The following is a 22,035-nucleotide window of genomic DNA, read 5'->3' on the forward strand; positions in this document are numbered from 1 at the left end:
ATAGTAAGAACAATAATCAATTGAAAGAAGGATTTTAAAACATATTTCCACTTACCAAAGTTCTATGATAGCTTGTGTAGAGCCAAAGAGTGGAAGAGAGTGAGAGACGAGCACAGACCCAAACCTTTTATAGCTTTATCAACACAACCCCCTACTCAAGTTACCACCGTTCCCTCTCTCTCTAGTTGCAGTTTTTTCTTCCTTACATCCCCCCCGGGTCTATCTTTCGAAATGTCATCAATGGAATTTACTCTTTTGTGGTTGTTGTGCTTTTTCTCTCAGGTATGCCTCTTTTAAACCAGTAAAACCAGAGCTGGTAAGCTGCTCAGTATATTTGCATGTAAGGATGAACAGAAAATGGATGCATGTCGTGTCATGTCATGTTGAAAGTATTGGTGGTCTATACAATCCCCTTTTAGTCAGCAAGACAGAGGAACATCAACTGTTTATGATGCTAATTCAAACATGGCCCATTTGAATCATTCTGTGAGAAAAGTTTCATAGTCTGTAATTTGAGTGAATTTACATTTTATTTCATGAAACTAAAATAATAAAGGTGCTGAGGCACGGATGAATGAAACAACACATTTGGTAATGAACATCATATATATAATTTTTCTTTTCAATAAAAAGCCACTAAGGCTTTATAGGATGAGTAAAGTTAGCATCTGTGAAATCTTTACAAAACTCTCCACTCAGTTATTCCACCCTGTCTTATTTTAAAATAGGAGCTATGAGTGTGTTCTTATCAGCTGCCACTGAATGAACGTGCTGGAAAACATCATGGAAAGACATTTTCTACAGAAGATGCTTTTGACTTGTTACAGCAAGAAAAGTGCAGAAGCTAATGTTAACAAAAGCTCAGTTCCATCCAGTGTCAGTGAGCCAGCATGCACAGAACCACAGAACCTAACACTTAATCAACCATTGTTATGTTGTTGATCACACCTGTTTTTCTGTCATGAGAAGTTGCATTGAAGGGACTTCAATGTAAGAGTTATTATTGATTTATTCAAGGAAATACAGTTGGTATACGACACAGGAGTAGATAAGTAGGAGTTGCTTTTTGGGCAAACGATGCAAATGTCAAATTTGACATGCGTTTTGCTAATCACCATTAGAGCATCATTTACTCTGTCAGCCCGTGTGTGTGTGTGTGTGTGTGTGTGTAGGGGGGGAATGTATCCATGGCTGCTGCTTTGTGACAGCAAACTATTATATTATAACACAAGGGGGCAGCATAGAAAAGACTACAGGAACATTAGGACATCTGTAGTGGATGATTCGTGAAACATAATGTTATAGTTTATACTTGTATAAATTTACATTAGGTTCACCATTAATAACCAAAATATGAATGAGAATGAAAACATGAATGATTTTAGACATACCTCATGAAAGCCTGTGTATTTTTAAACTTAAGGATCACATGCAGACAAAAAGCTGTTTGCTTTTCTCTCAGGGTTGTTTCCTAATCTGTTTGTCTACAAACAGTGAAATAACAGTGACAAATAATAGGTAACAACGGGTCCTTAAATAATGAACTGTCACTTAAGTTCATATGTTGTATTGTCAGACAGAACAACACACACACACACACACACAGAACAAAAGTGTTACATCATTTATTTCATGAATTTTTTGGTCACTGGTGTCATTCATCAGTGATATACACAACACATTCAAATCGACTCTCCATAATAAACTACAGAATCTATATATAATGAGTGTTTGACCAACTTTTCCTTCTCAGAACATATGATGATGTGTGTTTTATAAATGTGACTGTGTTGCCGGTTCAAGTCGGAACACTTCTGCGGAAATGTGGCCATGGTGATTATTTTTTGGTCATCACAGTGAGGGCTGTCACAAGAGCCATAAACTCCTTGAAGTCAACAACGCCATCTCCGTCGTCATCCAGCATGGAGAAGAAACTGTCCACTACAGCTTTGTTGTTGCCCTGCAGAAAGAATGTCAGGGGTTGTAAGAAAATTGTAAAACATTAGAGCAAAGAGGCATTCTCAGCTCTGTGTTGCAATAGGAGTCCATCTTTTTTACTTACTGCCTCAGGGAACTCACTACGGAGCAGTTCAGCAAGTTCTGCCTTTGACATTTGGGGCTTTCCGTCTTTTCCAGCATATTTGTCAAAGATATCCCCCATCAATTTCATGCATTCGCAGAGTCCCGGCATGGTGGCTAAAAAGGAGAAAACACATTGATTGAACTAAATTCATTCTTCATTCATTTCCCAATTCACTTCCAACGGCTCATAAATGGACTTAAAAAAAAAAAAATATATATATATATATAAATGGAATTTGTAGATGATCTTTTCAATAAAAAGCCTCTAAGGCTTCATTAGGATGAGTAAAATTAGCATCTGTCAAATCTTAATGGTAAACAGAACAACAAGCTCCTATTTTAAAATAGGAGCCAATATAATATTTTGGGTGCTTGTCTTCCTTATAGATACAAAAAGCCAGTCCACATAATGTAAAGCATTACATTTTAATTTGACGACATTTTGTAAGGTAAAGTTAAGGTTAGGATATGGTTAGCTAGTTAGTAGTAGCTGTGTTTTAGGTAAGAGTAAATGTCATTCACACTTTCTACAGACTATATCATGTCCATTCTTCTCCTTTGAGAACATACTGTTACTATCACAGTAAGTTAAATAGTCAAGTTTAATAGTCAAAATAATTCCAGCCGCAAGACCAGGGGAAATAGCATGGAAGTAAAAACATTAGCACAAGGGGGCAGCATAGAAAAGACTATGTCTGTAATTAGAGCATCTGTCATGAATTATGTGAATACAGTAAAAGTTTTAAATAAGATTAATAACTAAAATCTACATGAACAGGAAAAGATTATTGAAGAAATCCTATTTCTGCTTTTCTCTCAGGGTTGTTTCCTGATTTGTGTATAAAATACAAAATGTGACATAATAGTAACTCACTGAATTTCTATTAATTTCACTATAATATCTAACAAATACTGTATTTGTGCAACAGTGATAACAATATATACATCGGTTTACATACTGTTTCCCATACAGACTCTTCACTTCAGATCGAACCACACCCAGAAGCTAAATTCATGCATCTAATGCCACATAAAGCTACATATCAACTATTGGGTTAACAAAATGCAAAAAAAATCTTTCTTTAAAGTATTCCACTCACCAAAGTTGTATGAAGATTTGTGTAGATCGAGAGGGTTGGAAGAAAGGGATTTGAGAGGAGACCACGGACACGGACCTTTTAAATGGAGTTCAACACCCTCTTTCCATGCCCCCACCCATCCTTCTCCCATTTTCCTCCTTTTATCTGCTTTTTTTCTTCTTCCTTCAAAACTGTTGAATCTCTTTCACATTTTTTAGTAAGTACATTTTTCTTAATTCATGTGACATTTTGCAGAGGGGAACATGACTTTTTACACTTTATGTCACTAGTTAGTTTGCATGCCTGATTTCTCATCAAGATCCATAACTTGTTCCTGGAGAATTTATCAAAAATGTTACCCTATCTCGCAATGTTGACGAGAGAAAAATAATTTCCTGGATCTGCCCCCTCATCTGGATCTGCACCCAACTTTAATGGGTTCCCCTGCCTCACTCTGCATTTTATAGGTTTTGCATAATCCCTTTAACTAACAAACAAATGGCAATGAAAGCGCAATTAATACACTGATACAGTGCATTACATTAAACTACCCAACAGAATATACATTATAACCTTAACAGCTGCATCATCAAAACACTGGGGTCTTCCAGATCATTAAAATGCAAATAAATTGCATGTATTTTTTCAGATTTTATACTTCATGAGGAAAGGTTTAAAAAGTATAACAATTCAGATCGGGTGTTATTGCATAATTTGTACAGCATGGGCTCAAGAAGCTATCCAATGGATAATTGAGTTAGTAAAATAAAAAGCAGCTTGTAAATGAAAATGCCAGTGGAATTAATAAATCCCTCTTGAGTGAATCCTGCAATGTGAATTTGTGGACGTGGTCTTACTTTTGTAATTTTGTTTACATTTATACACATTTACATTTATGCTTTGTTTTCCATAGGATGTATGTATTCATGGTGAAGTTTAGGGGATTAAAGAGATTCAGTCAAATTCATAAATCAATGTGCAATTTCTTTTACTAATTCCAGTTTATGTTTCACTGAAATGACCCTTAACCAGTTTCAAACTTTTGTGATTGTATTGCTGCTTGTCTTTTCTTTGAATCAACAATCTGAACTTGCCTATGTTCACACAGGCAACATTTTGCAACTGTGTAAGTGAGAAGAAAACAAAAAAGACAAGGGTGGGATGCCATGATTCATTGGCAGAGAATGTTTGTGTCTCTAATGCTGGTGATGTCCTCCCACATGAGAACAGACCTCAATACCTCAGGGCACAGACAAAAACATCTGGCGCAACGTACCGGCTCATTGTATGGGCAATACAATACATTGTTGCCACAGGTTCAGAATAATTAACCCATTTGCAGTCAGGATTCTGTCAACACACAAAGGATCATGATGTTCACCCAGAATGTGAGTGGTTTTGTGAGTTCCTCCGCTGAAACGCAGCTGCTTGTGGTTTGTTGTCCTAATTAGAGGAGCAGTGCAAAGTCTCAAACATTCTCCAAACCCACTCTGGGAAGGATTCTGTGTGAAACTGTCCTAACTGTACCACTATTACTAACTAAGGTTTGAGTAGCAAACTTACACAAAACACAGGAAACAATTAGCAGGAATGCACCATCTTTACTGTATTAAATGGTTTCCTTGATTTTAGAATACAGCCGCTCCCTCAATTTGATCCTGAGTGAAATCTACTGGATGGATTGCCTTTTAAAGTTTGTACAGTCATTGATTAAAATATGGAGTTTCCTTTTTTTACATGCATAGCTCCTGAAACTTAAACCAAAGTATGCCGTCTCAATCCAAAATCTACATTTTTCATGAAGAAATGAAGTTTAGTGAAATGCAGTGGGAGGGTACGGCTCTGTGTTTTGGACAAAACAGGCATTGAGCTCTCCGCCCCTCTGTTGCTAACATGGCCAAAAAAACTTTCCACGACAACTCAGTGCCTGGGTGTGTGTGTGTGTGTGTGTGTGTGTGTGTGGGGTGTGTGTGTGTGCTTGCAAATATGTGTTTGGTTACCCTGAGCAGAGAATTTCACAGAGGAAGCAGCTAAATTACTTCATGAATCACTGATTTCAGTGGCTGTAATGAAAGAAAGAAAGAAAGATATACTTCCGGGTTTTTTGTCTTTGGATTCCTGTAAGAAACACATGCAGCCATTTTACATTGCTTGATCTAAAAAGCTCGTAGCCATCAAGCAGATCCACTTGCGCAACACTGCAATCCTGTTCATTATAGTTTATGATGGTCTGGCTCAGTATTCCTGGTTGGTAGATGAGAACTAGAGCTTGGTTCTCTTGGCAGTTGTGTGGTTTTAACCAAAAAAACATCTGCTGTTGTTCCTACAAAGCTTAGTTTACAATGAGTTTCTCTTGGCCACCAGGAAATATGAGACGTTAAGAGTGCAACACAATGGACTAAATATTTGCACAGTGCACGTCTCCTTCTTTGTCCTTCAGTGATCTCTGGTTTCACAAAGTTTCTGTGTTGTCAGTTTGCATCATTTCTGTTAATGCTGAATCTCTTACTGACAAAACTGCTCCTGTAAAACAAACAAACCTTTGATAATTTGACTTTTTGCATTGTATTATTAAGTTCTATCTTCATTTTTACTGCAGTGTGTCGTAGGAGAAGAATGCGAGCTGTAATGAAACTCACTGAAACGCTCAAGAAGCTAAAGCCTCCAGGCTTTTGTACTTTACAGAGAATCACAGCTTTTCCTCTCACACACAGACAATGTGGTGTAACTGTGGGGTGCTGCTGATATTACAACCTGAGTTTTGGCTGTTTGCTGGATCATCTGATGAACAGAATGAGGGTCTGGCTTTAGTTAGAGTCTCTGACTGTTTAGCTGTGTCTCAAATCAAGGGCTGCATCCTTTGGAGGATGCATTTGAAGACCGAATTTATCTCAGCAGTGCACCTAGGATGCATCCTTTCATTACCAAGAAACTAAGGCTCCAATGGGTGGATCCTTCCCAGCCCAACCTATCCCAGGATTCACTGCTCTTCAGTGATGTTTTTCAAACAGGTAATGGCACCGGCAAGTGACGACAAATCCAACGCTTGAGTATCATGCTGCAACCAAACCGAACAGCTGATGGTAAACATGTTTAAAAAAACCAAGGGGCATTAAAACTTTCTAGTTGTGTCCAAATTCAGCCTGTTTCCTCGGCAACAGCAAAAGGGATGGGATGAGCCGGTGATGCTGAACACAGAAAGCCTCTGTAGACCAGACCGTCTCACTTTAGTTAAGCTTTCATGATCAAAACATGCAAACACTTTTTTCTAAGCCAGTTTAGCCACACCCAGTGCTTTCTGGTGAAAGCCTCAGCAGAGCGGATGAAGCCCTGTCCCAAATCCCACCCAAGGGTGGTGGCTTCATCTAAACTAGTTTGGAAAAATATACGCAGCTGGTTGGGCTGCTGCGTGTCCGGGTGCTTCCCTCTGGTGGGGAAGAGCTGAATCAGACAAACTGTTTCTTTAAGAAACTTCAAACCTCTTACAGCTGCAGTGAAACTTCATTCTTCAGAGATAGATTGTGTGTGTTTTCTTGTCAGCAGTGAGAGGAGATGATTTTCATCTGCGTGTTTAGTGGAGACATGTTCCAGCAGCACAGGAAGCAGAAGAGAAGTTTACTAAAACATGCATTTGCTTAATTTACCCGTGTGTCATCTCTGCAGGTCTTCAGTATTAATTATATGTCTTTGTGGAGCAGAACAGACATTAGAGATAATTCATGCTTTCACTACTTTTGTTCTAACTTCTGGAACCAGTCATTTGGGCCCCTCTCAGACCACTTATTAACTTAATGGGTTTGAGTAAAATATGTTAGAGGAGGATTCATGTCATTATATATATTGTGCTTTGTATCAAACATTTAAACTGCCCGGCAGATTTCCCTATATTCTGCAGAGAGTGTCTTTAATGGTGGCATCACATTTCTTCCAGTGTCACATAATATTTAGTGGTAATGCAGAGCCTGTAAACACAAACCTTTGAGCTTCCTATTTGTTGGACCAGCACACAAGTAAAGTGGTTAACACAAGTATCAATCTTGACAAATTCAGTATTATTGTAAGACAGCTAAAATGCTAGAATCATGCTGCTTCATGCTCTTATACAACAACAACTGTTGAACCTGTCAAACGTCCTGTGACAGTGCAGCAGACTTCTAAGGCACCAAGGCCTGTAGCTCACCCCCTCCATTTCTGCCTGTGCTGTGTCTATGACTTGTCTTTTCTTGTCTTTGTGGATGATGAGAGGTTGATCCCCGAATGTGGTGGATCTAAGTGCAGACCTGCTTTCATCATGACTTGTCTAGCTTGCTCCTCACCTGAATGCAGTCACTTTATGAGAATATTACACTGCATGTCTTTATCTTGATGCCTGCGACCTCCAAGAGTGGGTGTTTGACACACCTATACATAGAAATAAACTGATTGCGAATCATGCTTATTTGTAGAACTCTCATCCAGTCCCAACAAACCAGCTTCACCAGTCCCTTTGTGTGACACTGTAATTAGAGCACAGAGCAACTGGTGAAGCTGTTTGTACACAGATAAAATATTCATCATCGCTCTGAGGATGGCACAACAGTCCCTTAAATTCAATGAAGCTGCACCAAATTTCACAAACCCATAAGTATCAGTTTCCTAAATGTGCCTGATTAATTTTATTAAGATTCATGACTTATTCCCTGTAAAAATGGTGAAAATGTTGAAACACGCCCTGTCTCACAATGGTGAAGAAAAACATTCTTGGATCCGCCCCCTCATCTGGATCCACACAAAGGTTTATAGGTTCTTTCCCGACCATTCTGCATCCATTCAACCAAGTTTTATAGAAATCTGTCCAGTTATTTTTATTAATCTTATGTAAAATACAGGCAAACGGAGAGAGGTGGAAACGTTAACTCTTGGTGGAATCTCTTGGTGGAGTTGTGGCATGAGGATATTTTCACTGATCTCAGCCATGTTTGTTTTTCTCCCACACACAGTGGCACTGAATATGACTGCACATGCAGTGATTGTGACAAACATGCAAAGGAACCCACAACACATTCAATTATATATTTTTATTCTTTCTTATAGTGAGGAACAATGAACGTCACATGTCTTGTCTCATTTGTCTTCAATTTACTTTCCACAGCCTGCGTCTTTGCCTGTCTTCTTGTTGTAGCCGCATTTTGCCATGCAAGACACTTTCTGGAGATACTCATCGAAGTCCATGTTTCCCTTGCACATCTCTCCCTTGGTCTTGTCACAGGCAGCTGCCTTCATTTTACCCTAGAAAACACATATTAGATCAGCAATAATGTATGTGAATGGTGAAAAATATAGTTATGCATACATCTGTGACTTCGTCATGGAAGTTGAGCATGTTGAGTCTCTTACCTTGGCCTCAGGGCAATCAATTTCTTTATCCATCATCTTCATGAACTCTTCTTTGGATAACTTGCCATCAGCACCAGAATACTCCACAAACACCTCCACAATTTTCATAAGGGCCTCTTGTAAACGTGCCATTGCTGCAGCTGGAGAAAAAGATTCATGCTGGTGTTTAGTAAAGAGGAGAAATGCTCAGGAGTTCACATAATACAGATATTTTAAGATTTTGCAACAATATATCATGAAGTCTTATTAAATCTCTTGATGTTGCAGAATTAGATATCAATTATTTTTAGAGGTATAAATATTAGCAAGTGATATTAACAATAATTCAAGCACAATTTTTTTGTACAAATTGGCATTAGTACTCACCTTAGGGTTTATGTTCAGCAGGTGAAGAGAGATCACGTCTGTGTCAGCAGCTCGATCTTTGTTCGGACTGATGGAAGAAGCCTTTATTTATAAGAGTAGATGTTTGACACACCTAGACATACAAATAAACATTTGTGCTGATTCATGCTTATAATGGAAATCTTGCTCAGTCCCAACAAACCAGCTCCCCAGTCCCTTTGTGCCACACTATATTTAGAGCACAAAGCTCCATGGCTTTTTGGGGCCACAGGTAAAATGTTCATCATCGCTCTGAGGGTGGATTCACGTTTGTGTGTGTCAAAGGTTTGCTCTGTGTGTGTGTGTGTGTGTGTGTGTGTGGGTCCAGAAATCATAGGTGTAACCTCCCTTTCAGATACAGAGTATTATTTTTTGGGTGTCTAAGGTTCATACAACATTTATCACGAATAATGATAAATGTTTTCAGATGCACTATAAACCAACAACTCAATTCCATCACACATGCGGTCCATGTAAATCATGTTCAATAAAAAAACAAAAATACTACAAAGAAATACTAAAAATAACACCTGCATAATATAATTTAGTTTAATTAAAAAGTCCTTGTAGTAATAACTTTCTTTGTGAGGTTTAAAAAAGCTGATTGGCTGATGGAAGCTGGCAAGATTTTCATCCTATGAATTAGCATGTTTGTTCCTTTATACACACATGTCCATGTTTGTCAGACATCGCATGTTTACTCTAATTAAAAAGAGGCTTCCTCCTACATCATCGTCATTCCAGATGAAGGCCAAGTTGGTGACTCTTACCTGAGGATACTAGTGACTGAAAAACAGATTTCTCCACAAAAATGTTCACTAAATGTATTTTCTACACATTCGGTCCCGTATAATCTTTTTCAGCTGCAGCTATGGCTCGTATAGAACAGACCGTTACAAAAATTTGTGGTTGTTGATGGCCAGTTCAAGAAAGAGGAGTTAAAGGAGGTGATGGAGTCACAACTTAAAAGCCCTGATGATAAAGTAAGATCCTCGACATGCTCACCTTAAATGATCAAGTTACACATGTACATGCATTTCTTTACTTTCTTTCTTATTCTCCAGTCAGATATATTTCCTGCTGTTACCTGAAATAATGTTTTCTCCAGGCAAAAACGAATGAGGCTGACTTTGACAAGGCCATGGGGATGATGGCTAGAATCTGGAGATATTGAAATCGAAGAGTTTCTCAAATGTGTGATTTTATAGCAAACCAGACCATGGCATTGAATATGCTGTGGGTTTCTTAAGGGTGTTTATTGCAATCTCACACAGACAAACACACACACAAATATGCAAACCTTTGACACACATGAATCCACCCTCAGAGCGATGATGAACGTTTCACCTGTGGCACAATCAACCTTGGAGCTGGTTTCTCATTGTACGAACTGCTTCTTTTGTGCCACACTGTAGTTAGAGCACAAAATGTCTGGTGAACTGGTTCGTTGGGACTGAGCAAGATTTCCATTATCAGCATGAATCAGCACAAATGTTTATTTGTATGTCTAGGTGTGTCAAACATCTACTCTTATAAATAAAGGCTTCTTCCATCAGTCCGAACAAAGACCGAGCTGCTGACACAGACGTGATCTCTCTTCACCTGCTGAATATAAACCCTAAGGTGAGTACTAATGCCAATTTGTACAAAAGATTGTACTTGAATTATTGTTAATATCACTTGCTAATATTTATACCTCTAAAAACAATTGATATCTAATTCTGCAACATCAATAGATTTAATAAGACTTCATGATATATTGTTGCAAAATCTTAAAATATCTGTATTATGTGAACTCCTGAGCATTTCTCCTCTTTACTAAACACCAGCATGAATCTTTTTCTCCAGCTGCAGCAATGGCACGTTTACAAGAGGCCCTTATGAAAATTGTGGAGGTGTTTGTGGAGTATTCTGGTGCTGATGGCAAGTTATCCAAAGAAGAGTTCATGAAGATGATGGATAAAGAAATTGATTGCCCTGAGGCCAAGGTAAGAGACTCAACATGCTCAACTTCCATGATGAAGTCACAGATGTATGCATATCTATATTTTTCACCATTCACATACATTATTGCTGATCTAATATGTGTTTTCTAGGGTAAAATGAAGGCAGCTGCCTGTGACAAGACCAAGGGAGAGATGTGCAAGGGAAACATGGACTTCGATGAGTATCTCCAGAAAGTGTCTTGCATGGCAAAATGCGGCTACAACAAGAAGACAGGCAAAGACGCAGGCTGTGGAAAGTAAATTGAAGACAAATGAGACAAGACATGTGACTTTCATTGTTCCTCACTATAAGAAAGAATAAAAATATAAAATTGAATGGTCTGTAATGTTTCCACTTTTTTTTTACATAAGATTAACAAAAATAACTGGACAGATTTCTATAAAACTTGGTTGAATGGATGCAGAATGGTCGGGACAGAACCTATAAACCTTTGTGCGGATCCAGATGAGAGGGCGGATCCAAGAATGTTTTTCTTCACCATTGTGAGACAGGGTGTGTTTCAACATTTTACACTTTACCTTTTTACAGGGAGTAATTCATGAATGTTAATAAAATTAATCAGGCACATTTAGGGAACTGATACTTATGGGTTTGTGAAATTTGGTGCAGCTTCATTGAATTTAAGGGGACTGTTGTGCCATCCTCAGAGCGATGATGAATATTTTATCTGTGTACAAACAGCTTCACCAGTTGCTCTGTGCTCTAATTACAGTGTCACACAAAGGGACTGGTGAAGCTGGTTTGTTGGGACTGGATGAGAGTTCTACAAATAAGCATGATTCGCAATCAGTTTATTTCTATGTATAGGTGTGTCAAACACCCGGAGGAAGGAAATATCATTTAAATTCCTTTTCATATGACCTTTCTGACAACATGAAACTGTCCATAAAACACATTTTATATAAAATATTTCATCATGGGTTCAGACCCATGAGAACTCAGTAGTATAAACAGCATTATCACATGAGCTCTAAGTAATCGAGGCACGGACCACACCGATCTGTGAACTTGTTTTTATTAGATCTCAACCACACGCCTGTACATTTCCATGACTGCATCTTCAATCGAAAACTTGTCATACAAATGTAACACAATGTAACACACTACACTGTACGACCTCTACCACCAACACCCAATACACACATGTAGCAAAACAATGATCACAGAGACTCAACAATCAAAACATCTAAGGCAGGTAAACGAAGATAACGATTAAATAATGAAAGTAAAATGAAATGAAATGCTTCAAAGTTCTAAAAGAGAGAGTGAGTGACAAAGTGAATTATCTTCCACTCCTCAAAGTATTTACTCACTTCGGTTCCAGTCTGTCTGAAGGTGCAGCTGTATCGTAAAGATTTAAATATATGTTAGAGAACAGCTTGTGATGGGATCAAAGCAGCTGCAATGCCTGCCAATCACAGTGACATTCTGACCCATATTCAGATTACTTCCACGCACCTGTACATTTTCTAAACTACGTCTTTAAAAGTTGTCACACAGGTTTGTCACCTTTATCCATTTCCTGAGTTTAACAGACAGCACTGACTTGTTCTAGTACAAAGCCAGGAGGCCGGGAGAAGACTGCAATATTTGAATTTTTCTTCAGGGTATATGTTCAACAATACAGAAGGAAATAAAATCCCATTTCCACCAGGAAAAGAAAAGAAAAATAACATTTATACACAAATGAATTAAAAATATGAGCTGTACATTTCATTACTTTGACTTCAGCACTTTTATATAGTTTCCATGAATTCGAATATATACGCTGCTGAGAATACACATACCCTTAATTGACATGTGTCTACTCTTTTAAACAATATAAGAAAAATTATTATGCTTATGCCTGTTTCTACAAGTTATAGCTACACACAATATTTACAGGGTCTTTGGAGCCAACAATATTTGCAGACCAAAATAGTTTCACATGATAAATTAAATGTTTCAAAGTAATTCAAACTCATTAAAGATGCTCAACTTGCTTGAATGGCGAGTGGTGGCAGATGCTCACTTCTTTTAAAGAAATGTAGTATTTTGATGCACTTGCGCCACCTGGCAGTAAGTGGGGATATTGCATCAGTTGCATCATCTGCAGACAGTCGGTGTAGTGAGTAGAAGTGGTGAGAGCACAATTTGATATAGATTCAAATCAACAGCCCAACAAAAAGCATTCCCTCGGGCCTAATTTCACATGTCCAGTGTTTCATGTTGTTTGACTGTTTAAAGCTTCCACACGCAACATTTTGAAACAGGTTTGTTTAACCTGTATTCTTTTGAGTAGAGATATAAACTAATTGAATAACAAACATTTGTTATGAGCTCAGTTTGATCAATTATATGCAAGACATTTCATTTCCTAATTAAATGAATGTGCTTTGGTTTCATTCATACAAAGAAACTTCCAGATATCATTATTACATTATCAATAACTGTCTCATTTTGTATATAAAAGTAATCAGTCAATACCAAGAGGAGAATTGATCCAGTCAGAGGGGCAGGTAACTGTAGACACAGCCAGGACTCTCCATAAGTATACAGTAGACTGTTGCATTAGGGAACAGGATACACCTGACAAGAACTTTACTTTCAATATTGCAAGTACTTTTACCCATGGAGATAGGTTAATGTACATTTATTTTCATTTATTGGTACTTTTACTAAATATTGGACTACTTACTCCACCACTGCATCCAACTATAAAGTCAAAGAGGACATTTCCTTTAATGAGGCACTGATGGTGATGTGTGCGCTGGAGAACATAGTGAGTGAGGTCTGCTGAATGTTTCATGAGCCAGTGTTTGTTTCCTTTCACAGCAACAACACCAGATACTTTCCAATGAAACATGCAGTGATTTATTGAAACAGAGGAAGCCAAGACAAATTCATTTGTTTTTGAAAGTTTATTTTCCGTTTGTATTGAATGGATTCAGGTTATTGAGAGAAAAGTGCACATCACAAGTTGCATGTATGTTTTAGACACAAGAAACAGACTTGAATTTTAATAAACATGCAAATAGCTTGAATCCAATAGCATCTGGGAGGTTGAGTCACACAGGGTATCTACGTCGTATATATATGCCAAATATATATATATAGAATATTTGTAATATGTAACAGAGCTTCCAACATTTTAAGAGTTAATCTTCAGTCCTCTTGTTCACACTCATGTTCTTTGCCCTTGCTTTTCTTGCCTCCCTTGCCGGTCTTCTTGTTGTAGTAGCACTTGGCCAGATCAGACACACACCGACAAAACTCTCGGAAGTTGACCTCACCGTCATGGTTTTTGTCCAACATCTGCATGGCTTCCTCAATATCATCTGCATTAACTTTACCCTTGAAAATAGAATCTTACAGTTAGATGACGAGTATGAACTCCACAAAAGCAGATGTCAGAATATATTGAATAAGGAGCAGGGGCATATTTCTTTATGGATAATTGTGTGTATGATGTAACTTGAGTGTGTCGCATCACTTACTTTTAACTCTGGACTTTGTATTTCCTGCTGCAACACTTTCTTTAATTCCTCCTTGTTTAACTGGGGCTTCTTGCCTTCATCATTGTCAGCGTACTCCAGGAATATATCCACAATGTTTGTGATGACCTGATCCAGGCGAGCCATATCAGAAGCTGAGGACAAAGATTGTAATTGATTTCCCAGATGAATCAATGGAAAAGTAGAATAAAATAACTTCAAACCACTGGTAATGCAACAAAGAACAAAACAGAAGATTATCCAGACAGTGTTGTAAGGAAAAGTTGACAAAAGTCAGTTCCAGACGTATGTTGTAGATGAAGACATAGGATGCTACAGTCAAAATCAAAACTATAAGGAGGTTGACAAATGTTCAGAGCTGCCTGCTTTGTAGAAGAACTTTAGTAATGAACATTTCTAGACAATATTCTTTCTATTCTACTGAATCATTCGCTCTGTCTTTCCAACCACAAAATTCCCTCCTCTGACATTTCGCAGTTTCCATCCGTGCTCACCTCAGAGTCCTCGTTCACCAGAAGTAAAGAAAGGTTCACGTCTGAGTCACCAGCCTGGTCCCAGATGAGTGTGTGGCCAAGCAAGCCTCCTCTTAAAGAGAAGGCACTTGTCTGACACACACACACACACACACACACGCACATCAGCAGTGATTCATGCCTGTGTAATGTATCCCACTCCACCCAGACTACTTTCATCTCTCACAGCTCAACCACATAGTAATATAAAAATACTATATATATTACCACTGAAGGATCTTATTTATGTTTGCATGTATGTCTTACATGCACATTTCATGTGTTTCTGTGTGCACATATTTTTTTTTTTTATTCATTGAACTGACGTCAGTGCTGACAACGTATGAGTGGTTTGTGAAGCCCTGTATGAATGTGTGGGTGAATGAGACTTGTACTGTAATGTGCTTTAAGTGGTTAATAGATACATTTACCATTAATAAGGCTATGTGTTATTTCCCATATGCAATGTATAAAATGAATGGGGAAAACAATACTTGCTGTTGTATAACTACCATTCCAATGCAAAATATACATAACACACAACTGAACAAACCTGTTGCCTTCAACACAGTTATTTGGAAACATCTATTATTTTACCACAATAGAATTCCTTGCCATTCTCAATGACTCATGGCTCTAATACCAACAACATATGGTTCCACCCTGCCCTTGTTTTAAAAAAAAGACAAATTACATATTACCTTTCACATGCATTTATTCAAAAACATGCCTCTAATCAGTTGCACATAACCTAAATGAAACAGTACTAGATGGTTGACAAATATTATGGAGAGAGTTGTTTTTTTATTATGACTGTTTTTGTAACCATTTAGAAATAAAGAAAGTAACTTCTTATTCCATTTCTGTGGTATTTTGAATAAAGGTGAATACACTGTTGAATGTTTGTAACTTAGATTGATCTTTTACTCAATGAAAACAGAATATTTAACTTGTCTATTCTTTACAGTTAAGCTACTGACTTTACAGTTTAACTTCATAAAACCAGCAGCAGTTACAGAGTTAAAGTATGTTTGAACATGTCTGAATCTGACGCATGGAGCTTCCATTCATCCTGCTCGACTGTTATGTAACTCAGTCTCCATTTTCCACGTCTCTGTTCCAAGGAAGCACAGAGGCAGCATTTCATGTCGCTGCTCTCCTCGCCTCTCTCACCTCCTGCAAAGTCCCTTTTTACAGGTCAGTTCAAAGTGTCCAGGGCCAGCCTCGCTTTACTTAGACCATATTACCTCCACTTATTGAACACTATCAGATTCTCCTTGCAGGGGAGGGAGAGAAAATAGAGACGGAGGATCATGTGGTGTTTGCAAACAAAAAAAAGTTCATCTGTCCACACTCTGCTGGTTGAGGTATGAGTTACAGTCTCACTGTTGGAGAGGTTCTTTTCCTCTGCAGTGGTAAGACATCATGAACATGTAGACTGATTGGATATCAATTAGAAATAGCTTTGAATCCCCTTCTTTACAATTTGTTCTTTATAGTGTTTTGAAAACAGATTTTTTAAAAGATGAGGCATCGCCTGTCCAAATAAAAAAAAAAAGACTACAATGAAAAAGTAGTAAAACAAGTTCTACATACAGAAGCTGTATGACAGGTAACTTTCCCACAGTCAGAGAATGGAAGAAATACGACACGACAAGACCCTACATGATACGATATTAGATAAAATATGATATGGTACGATAAGCTAATACTGTTTGTCCCATTATGGAGGGATTTGCTGGGTTATAGCGGCAAGCAGGATGATTAAAAATGTGAAATAAGACTATTTATACATAGTTTCTCTCCCTTGTGGTAACAATGTATGTAGGTTATTCCAGTAGTCATAATCAGGGTGATACATATTTTGTGATTATATCCATAAATCTTGTTGGAGAAAAGAGCAGCTCAGAAGATTCATTCAAATTCTCTCAAATACTCTTGAAGAAACATTTCATTTATTTGAAAGACTAAATACAGCTGAATAATTGTACAGAAATGTATTTTGCCTGATTAAACCCTGCAACATTTACTATTAAGAAATAAGTCGTTCCCTCCACCTTCAGGTATGGAAATAAGAGAGGACCAAGAAGAGAATGCTGAATGAACTGCCCTAAAAGATTTTAATGACATCTAGTGTTGAATTTAAGACACTACACACACCTTTGCTTAAAGGACCAAATCAGTTGTATTGAATGACTCATGCTCTATTTTCTGGGTGTGCATGATGACTCACATTCACAATATCATGCTTCACTGAGACAGCTGAATAGAGAACTAGTAACACCTGCTTATTCTACTGTAGCGTAGAATTTCTAAGTTTTTAAATAAAAAAAAGAGTTGGGCACCAGACAGGGCTTCTTCCCCTGTCTATTTATTTAAATATTTCACGGTAAGACAGCTAACCCGGATAGCTTGTTAACCTAGATTCAAAAGGCATCAAAGGGAAAAGAAATCACAAACAATAAATTCAGTTAATCAATATATATTCAACGAATTATTCAAATAGAAATAATCAAATCAAAGATGTATGAGTAATAAACAAACATCAAGAACTCATTTTCACAAAACAATATCAAGTAATCGATAGAAAACAAATTCATTTCCAAATAAGAAGATTATCTGTCCATTAAATAAACAAATGAAATAAGTGTTCATTAGAGTTCGTTCAGAGTATAGTCTGAGTTCAGATGATGTGTGAGGAGGGTGTTCAGGAAAAACAGTTATACAGTGTATATTATATTCCATTCAGTTTATAATTCCATCAGTGGAGAGGTGTGTGTGTGTGTGTGTGTGTGTGTGTGAGAGAGAGAGAGTTAGGGTCCAATGAAAGTGTGAAATGAATGTTTTTGAGGGGGTCCTTCATTCTCCAGGGAGAGGGAAGATGAGGGGTGAATTTACTAGAGGCAAAGGGAATCGGGGAAGCCAGGAGAGGTTCAGTATGAAGACTTATCTTGTATGGTTCAACCAGGACAGAGGGGATCATGGTCCAAATCCAAACAGGTTAGACAGATTTTCCAATTTTCTCCATCAGGCTCCAGGGACCAGTTCTTTTGCCTCTTGGTCCAGGACGATTGTGAAATAAACCCAACCGGTTCTTGGATCAACCTTCCAGAAACTAGATTGTCTTTCTGTGATCTCCTTCCTTCAGTTTCTCTCAGTTCTCGTGCGTTCTGCCTTTGTTTGACTTTCCCTCTCTTTTATGGCTCACAGGTGTGTCCAACTCATCATCGCTCTCGCCCCTCCTTCATTTCCTGTTGAGGTGTAAAGGGCCATTCTGTCCATTTAATTTTCTTTTTACAAGTCAACATATGGACTGTAAAAAAAAACGTAACACTCCTGTACACTACTGGCCCGTCTAACACACAAGTCTTCATCCCCAGTGCCTTCCTATCGCAACAATATTTCTATGATCTGTTGGTGAAAACCAAATATTATCAGACATACATGGAAAAGAATGACAGTAATTATGAAAACTCCCCGGGTATATAGGCCCTTATGAAAGTGTTCTTTCTGAATGACTGTTGGTGAAATGCACCGGCGTTAAGAACATATTTGGCTGCTCTCAAACTTTGATTCAGCTATTTAATATAGTGTACTTATATCTTACAATACACCATCTATTAATAACTGGAAGGAAGATACATTTTCCATCTTGAGAATGAGAGAAACAAAACATAAACTTTTTAACACCACAACATTTGGTACCTTGTGAGTTTTATTTGGTGCAACCCTAACCCTAAATCATGAGCTCATGACATAATAAGTAACATCAGGCTTTGGAAAAAATATATCTGATACCGGCACACTCCCATATTGAGCCATTCAGATACTGTAAAAACTGCTGTCTTTGCAGAACTATCGAGCAGGATTTATGAGTGGAAGGATGTGCATCAGATGTGAACTCATCAATATTCTCTCAAGTTATTTCTCTGACTTGAGCAGAACTTCTCTTGACTAAACTGGATGCAGGTGTTCATGAAATCGGTGGCAAAGAGCAAGAACGAGAAAAAAGGTATTTTGTACAAAATGTACGAACAAAAGGTGAAACATTGTCAAATGTAGTTTTATTCATGAATCTTGCAAGAAAAAACTCAGCATCAATATTCCCCGTAGTATTTGCATATCAATTCTTGCTCTTCTTTTGAGAGAGCTCGTAACACTTCTCACAGGCATTTGAGAGGCCGGCGACGAACCCCACAAATTCTTCAAAGTTAATCTTATCGTCTTTGTTTTGGTCCAAATCTTTCATGATGCAGTCCACTGTATTTGGGTTTTTCTGTGCCTGGAGGAGAGTTAACGAGAGACAGGAAGAAAGGTTAAACTCAGAGCAGTGAATTATAGATTGACCAGTACTGAGGTCAGAGATCAGATTGGATGGAACACACAAGGGCCTTACTTTCAGAAAAACGGGCAACTCATTTTCAAGCAGCTTTTTCAGCTCTTTCTTGTTTAGGGTCCTTCCATCCTTGTCTTCACTGGCATAGTCATGGAAAACCTTAATAATGCACTCCATGGAGGTCTCCAGTTTAGTCATGGCTCCGGTAATGTGTGCTAAAAGGAGAAAAGACAAATCTAGAGATTAATTTCATGGAATTTAAACTTCAATTTATCTGTGAGAGTCGTAACATATTTTGCAGGATTTCAGTATAAAGGATGATGTTTAGGGCTGGCACAACTGTGGCCTTTCTCGAGGTCATTTAACAATAAAGATCCAGCTGCCGTTGGTCAGTTTATATTCACGTGAACCTGGATCCTCAGTGCGAGAGGGTAAGTTCACTTCCTATCACTATTATTGGCAACACTGTTACAATACGATTGTCACTGCTGCTCCCTTTGCTCCCTCTGTCATTTCTGTCTCTAGTCCCAGGGTTAAGAGCAGGGGACGTTGCACGTTGTTACGCCCTGAAATGGTGTCTTAAGTTATATGTATTTATGTATGTAGTTATTTATTTTGATACCATGTTTCATTCTGTTTGAAAACAACGTTTCTCAACAGGTTATAGTGAAAATCAATTGAGCAGCCATCCCGCTAAGGGTCTCTGCACGGCCCTGGCCTAGAGTATGAATTAACTGTGATATAGAGGCTCCTATTACTTCTGTAAAGATTTCAAACTGTAATGTCTCCAAAGCATTAGGCTTCGGTCAAGCAGAAGGAAATAATAATGCTTTATCCCAAACTAACACATTTGTAAGTGAGTTTGTTTTACTGGCTCTCAAATCAAATTCTTTGTCTATGAGACCTTTTCTGGCACATACAGTGAAATCCTTATCTGAAGGGTGGATCCATTCCTCCCTGCCTTCTCCAAGTGCCTCTCCCTTCAACTCACCCTTTTTTGGATGTGACTTTCAGGGGAAAAAACGAGGTGGGCTGTGAAAATAAAGTAACTGAAGGGAAGAACAAACAGAGGACCTGTCGGTGCTTGTCAGACGAAGTGAAGAAATGCGCAAAAAACGCCGAAGCCCAGAGATGTTTCACATTTAAACTTCAAAATCAGCACCTGCATTTATTCTACAAGCCTCAAACTTCTTACATCAGCTGAGATAAACAGTGTTTAGCTTCTATAAGAAAATGTCAGCGTGAGATAACAATTAAAGATACAAGTGTTGGAATGGTTAGTTTGAACTTACCAGGACGCGAATGCGCAGTGACAGTGGGTAGAAGTTCAGAGAAGAGCGCAGGGGAACAAGGGAAAGTTTATCCAAGCATTTATATTCTGCTGGCAACGCCCAGTGTGGTGGGAGGGAGGGAGAGAGAGAGAGGGAGGGATATACAGGGGGAAGAGGCAGAGAGGGGGGACGAGAAGGGAGCAAACAATGTGGAAACACCATGTACAAACACCATCCACTGTTTTTACGCACAGGATTTTCACCGCCTGCGACACTGAGGTGAATCTACAACGTTCACATGTGACACAGTTTCTGCCAATGTAAATACTTTTCTCTCTGACATTTTTTAATATGATGTCATATCCGTGACAGACGCGTCCTACACCTCCGCCCTATTTCTAGAACTGTGCCACAGGAAATCAAAGAAACAAAGGAGAAGTGCTTTTCCTCTCATAGTTTGGCACAGAAAGTTACAGAAAAATGTATCACAATCAATTAACAGGAGAGGCAAATAACACAATGCAGAGAAATATCACACACAGTGGTGCTGGATGCAGACCGGCTTTGTAATAGTTTTCCTGAGTTTAGAACTTAAGTCAAAAACAGCTTGTTAGTGTCTGTAATAAGTGTAATCCAACTACATGAAATAAGTTGTACACAGTCATATTCTCCTAACAGCTTTTCTTTATCTGAGGAAACTTCATTGTCTTTGACATCCTGTTCACACACTCACATGCTGGAAGCTGTCCAGAACAACCACACACTGATCTGTTGGCCTCAGAGCAGCTCCACTGCAACTGTTGAGGAGTCATTATTTATCTTTTACGTCTTGCTAAAGGGCACCTCAGTGCCACTCCACTGCCCGTCCAGATGTCTACCATGCAGGGTTAGAAGTTTTTCATTAGTCCGCCGCTTACCCATTAAATTGGAGTAAATATAAGAATCTATACTGACACACCAGTGTTTTTTATTACCCTATACCGCCTCACAGAGGGGGTCCCCATGACAGGATGACCTCCCTATCCTCCCTGTGGCTTTACCTTCACCAAACTTCATGCTCAGAGATATACCTGATATACTTAAATGCTCATCTTGTGAACATTTAATCTCTAAACAACCCCACTCAAGAATAATATTAGTAGAACATTTCCTGTGTGCTTAAAGTTGTCTGGGATGTTCAGACCGGTTTGAGGGAGAGGGATCCAAGTTATGTTTAACTCCGCCTAAGGTGATTAATATGTAAAAACTACTGAACATGTTTCCATGAAACTTGGGGGAGGGATGGGTCAAAAGAGAAGATAAATGATGGTGCTGAAGCAGATATGATGCAGATCCAGGAATTTTTCTTTAACATTGCAACATAAGCTTTTTTAAAATATATATTGCCCCAATCTCATCGACATATCAGTCGTATTAAAGGTCTGATATTTACGAGTGTGCAACATCTGACTTTATTTGATTGACATTCAGGGGAATGTTGGGCCTTGGGGAAGG

The 22,035-nt window shown here is 38.3% G+C and overlaps 3 protein-coding genes across 4 annotated transcripts; all 3 read right to left on the reverse strand.

Moving 5' to 3' along the window:
• Positions 1–1,609: 1,609 nt before the first annotated feature.
• Positions 1,610–3,335, reverse strand: LOC109633175 (protein S100-G-like). Its single transcript, XM_020092815.2, has 3 exons — positions 3,183–3,335; positions 2,063–2,196; positions 1,610–1,960 (listed from the first exon to the last, which is right to left on the reverse strand). Exons 1-3 carry the CDS (start codon positions 3,310–3,312, stop codon positions 1,838–1,840), a joined length of 387 nt encoding a protein of 128 aa, XP_019948374.2. The 5' UTR covers positions 3,313–3,335; the 3' UTR covers positions 1,610–1,837.
• Positions 3,336–13,813: 10,478 nt separating this feature from the next.
• LOC109644817 (protein S100-G-like) lies at positions 13,814–15,055 on the reverse strand. Its single transcript, XM_020110270.2, has 3 exons — positions 14,917–15,055; positions 14,405–14,556; positions 13,814–14,261 (listed from the first exon to the last, which is right to left on the reverse strand). The coding sequence occupies exons 2-3, from the start codon at positions 14,546–14,548 to the stop codon at positions 14,073–14,075; spliced, it is 333 nt and encodes a 110-aa protein (XP_019965829.1). The 5' UTR covers positions 14,549–14,556; positions 14,917–15,055; the 3' UTR covers positions 13,814–14,072.
• A 3,926-nt stretch (positions 15,056–18,981) lies between these two features.
• s100a10b (S100 calcium binding protein A10b) lies at positions 18,982–20,702 on the reverse strand. Of its 2 annotated transcripts, XM_069537756.1 has the most exons (4): positions 20,563–20,614; positions 20,262–20,319; positions 19,331–19,485; positions 18,982–19,216 (listed from the first exon to the last, which is right to left on the reverse strand). In XM_069537756.1, the coding sequence occupies exons 3-4, from the start codon at positions 19,466–19,468 to the stop codon at positions 19,058–19,060; spliced, it is 297 nt and encodes a 98-aa protein (XP_069393857.1). In that variant the 5' UTR covers positions 19,469–19,485; positions 20,262–20,319; positions 20,563–20,614; the 3' UTR covers positions 18,982–19,057. The 2 variants fall into 2 exon arrangements, with proteins under 2 accessions (XP_069393857.1, XP_019965830.1); XM_020110271.2 differs by lacking the exon at positions 20,262–20,319 and having other exon boundaries at positions 20,563–20,702.
• Positions 20,703–22,035: the final 1,333 nt, after the last annotated feature.

This window comes from Paralichthys olivaceus, chromosome 13 (genome assembly GCF_024713975.1).
Source record: "Paralichthys olivaceus isolate ysfri-2021 chromosome 13, ASM2471397v2, whole genome shotgun sequence".
Taxonomy (NCBI): Eukaryota; Metazoa; Chordata; class Actinopteri; order Pleuronectiformes; family Paralichthyidae; genus Paralichthys; species Paralichthys olivaceus.

Coding starts and splice junctions, on each gene's coding strand:
- LOC109644817 (XM_020110270.2), bottom strand. CDS start 14,548: ATGGCTCGCCTGGATCAGGTCATCACAAACATTGTGGATATATTCCTG. Junction 14,262..14,404: donor TACAAAGTCCAGAGTTAAAA/GTAAGTGATGCG, acceptor TCTATTTTCAAG/GGTAAAGTTAATGCAGATGA.
- LOC109633175 (XM_020092815.2), bottom strand. CDS start 3,312: ATGGGAGAAGGATGGGTGGGGGCATGGAAAGAGGGTGTTGAACTCCAT. Junction 2,197..3,182: donor CAAATCTTCATACAACTTTG/GTGAGTGGAATA, acceptor TCTCCTTTTTAG/CCACCATGCCGGGACTCTGC. Junction 1,961..2,062: donor GTAGTGAGTTCCCTGAGGCA/GTAAGTAAAAAA, acceptor TTCTTTCTGCAG/GGCAACAACAAAGCTGTAGT.
- s100a10b (XM_020110271.2), bottom strand. CDS start 19,468: ATGACTAAACTGGAGACCTCCATGGAGTGCATTATTAAGGTTTTCCAT. Junction 19,217..19,330: donor AGTTGCCCGTTTTTCTGAAA/GTAAGGCCCTTG, acceptor ACTCTCCTCCAG/GCACAGAAAAACCCAAATAC.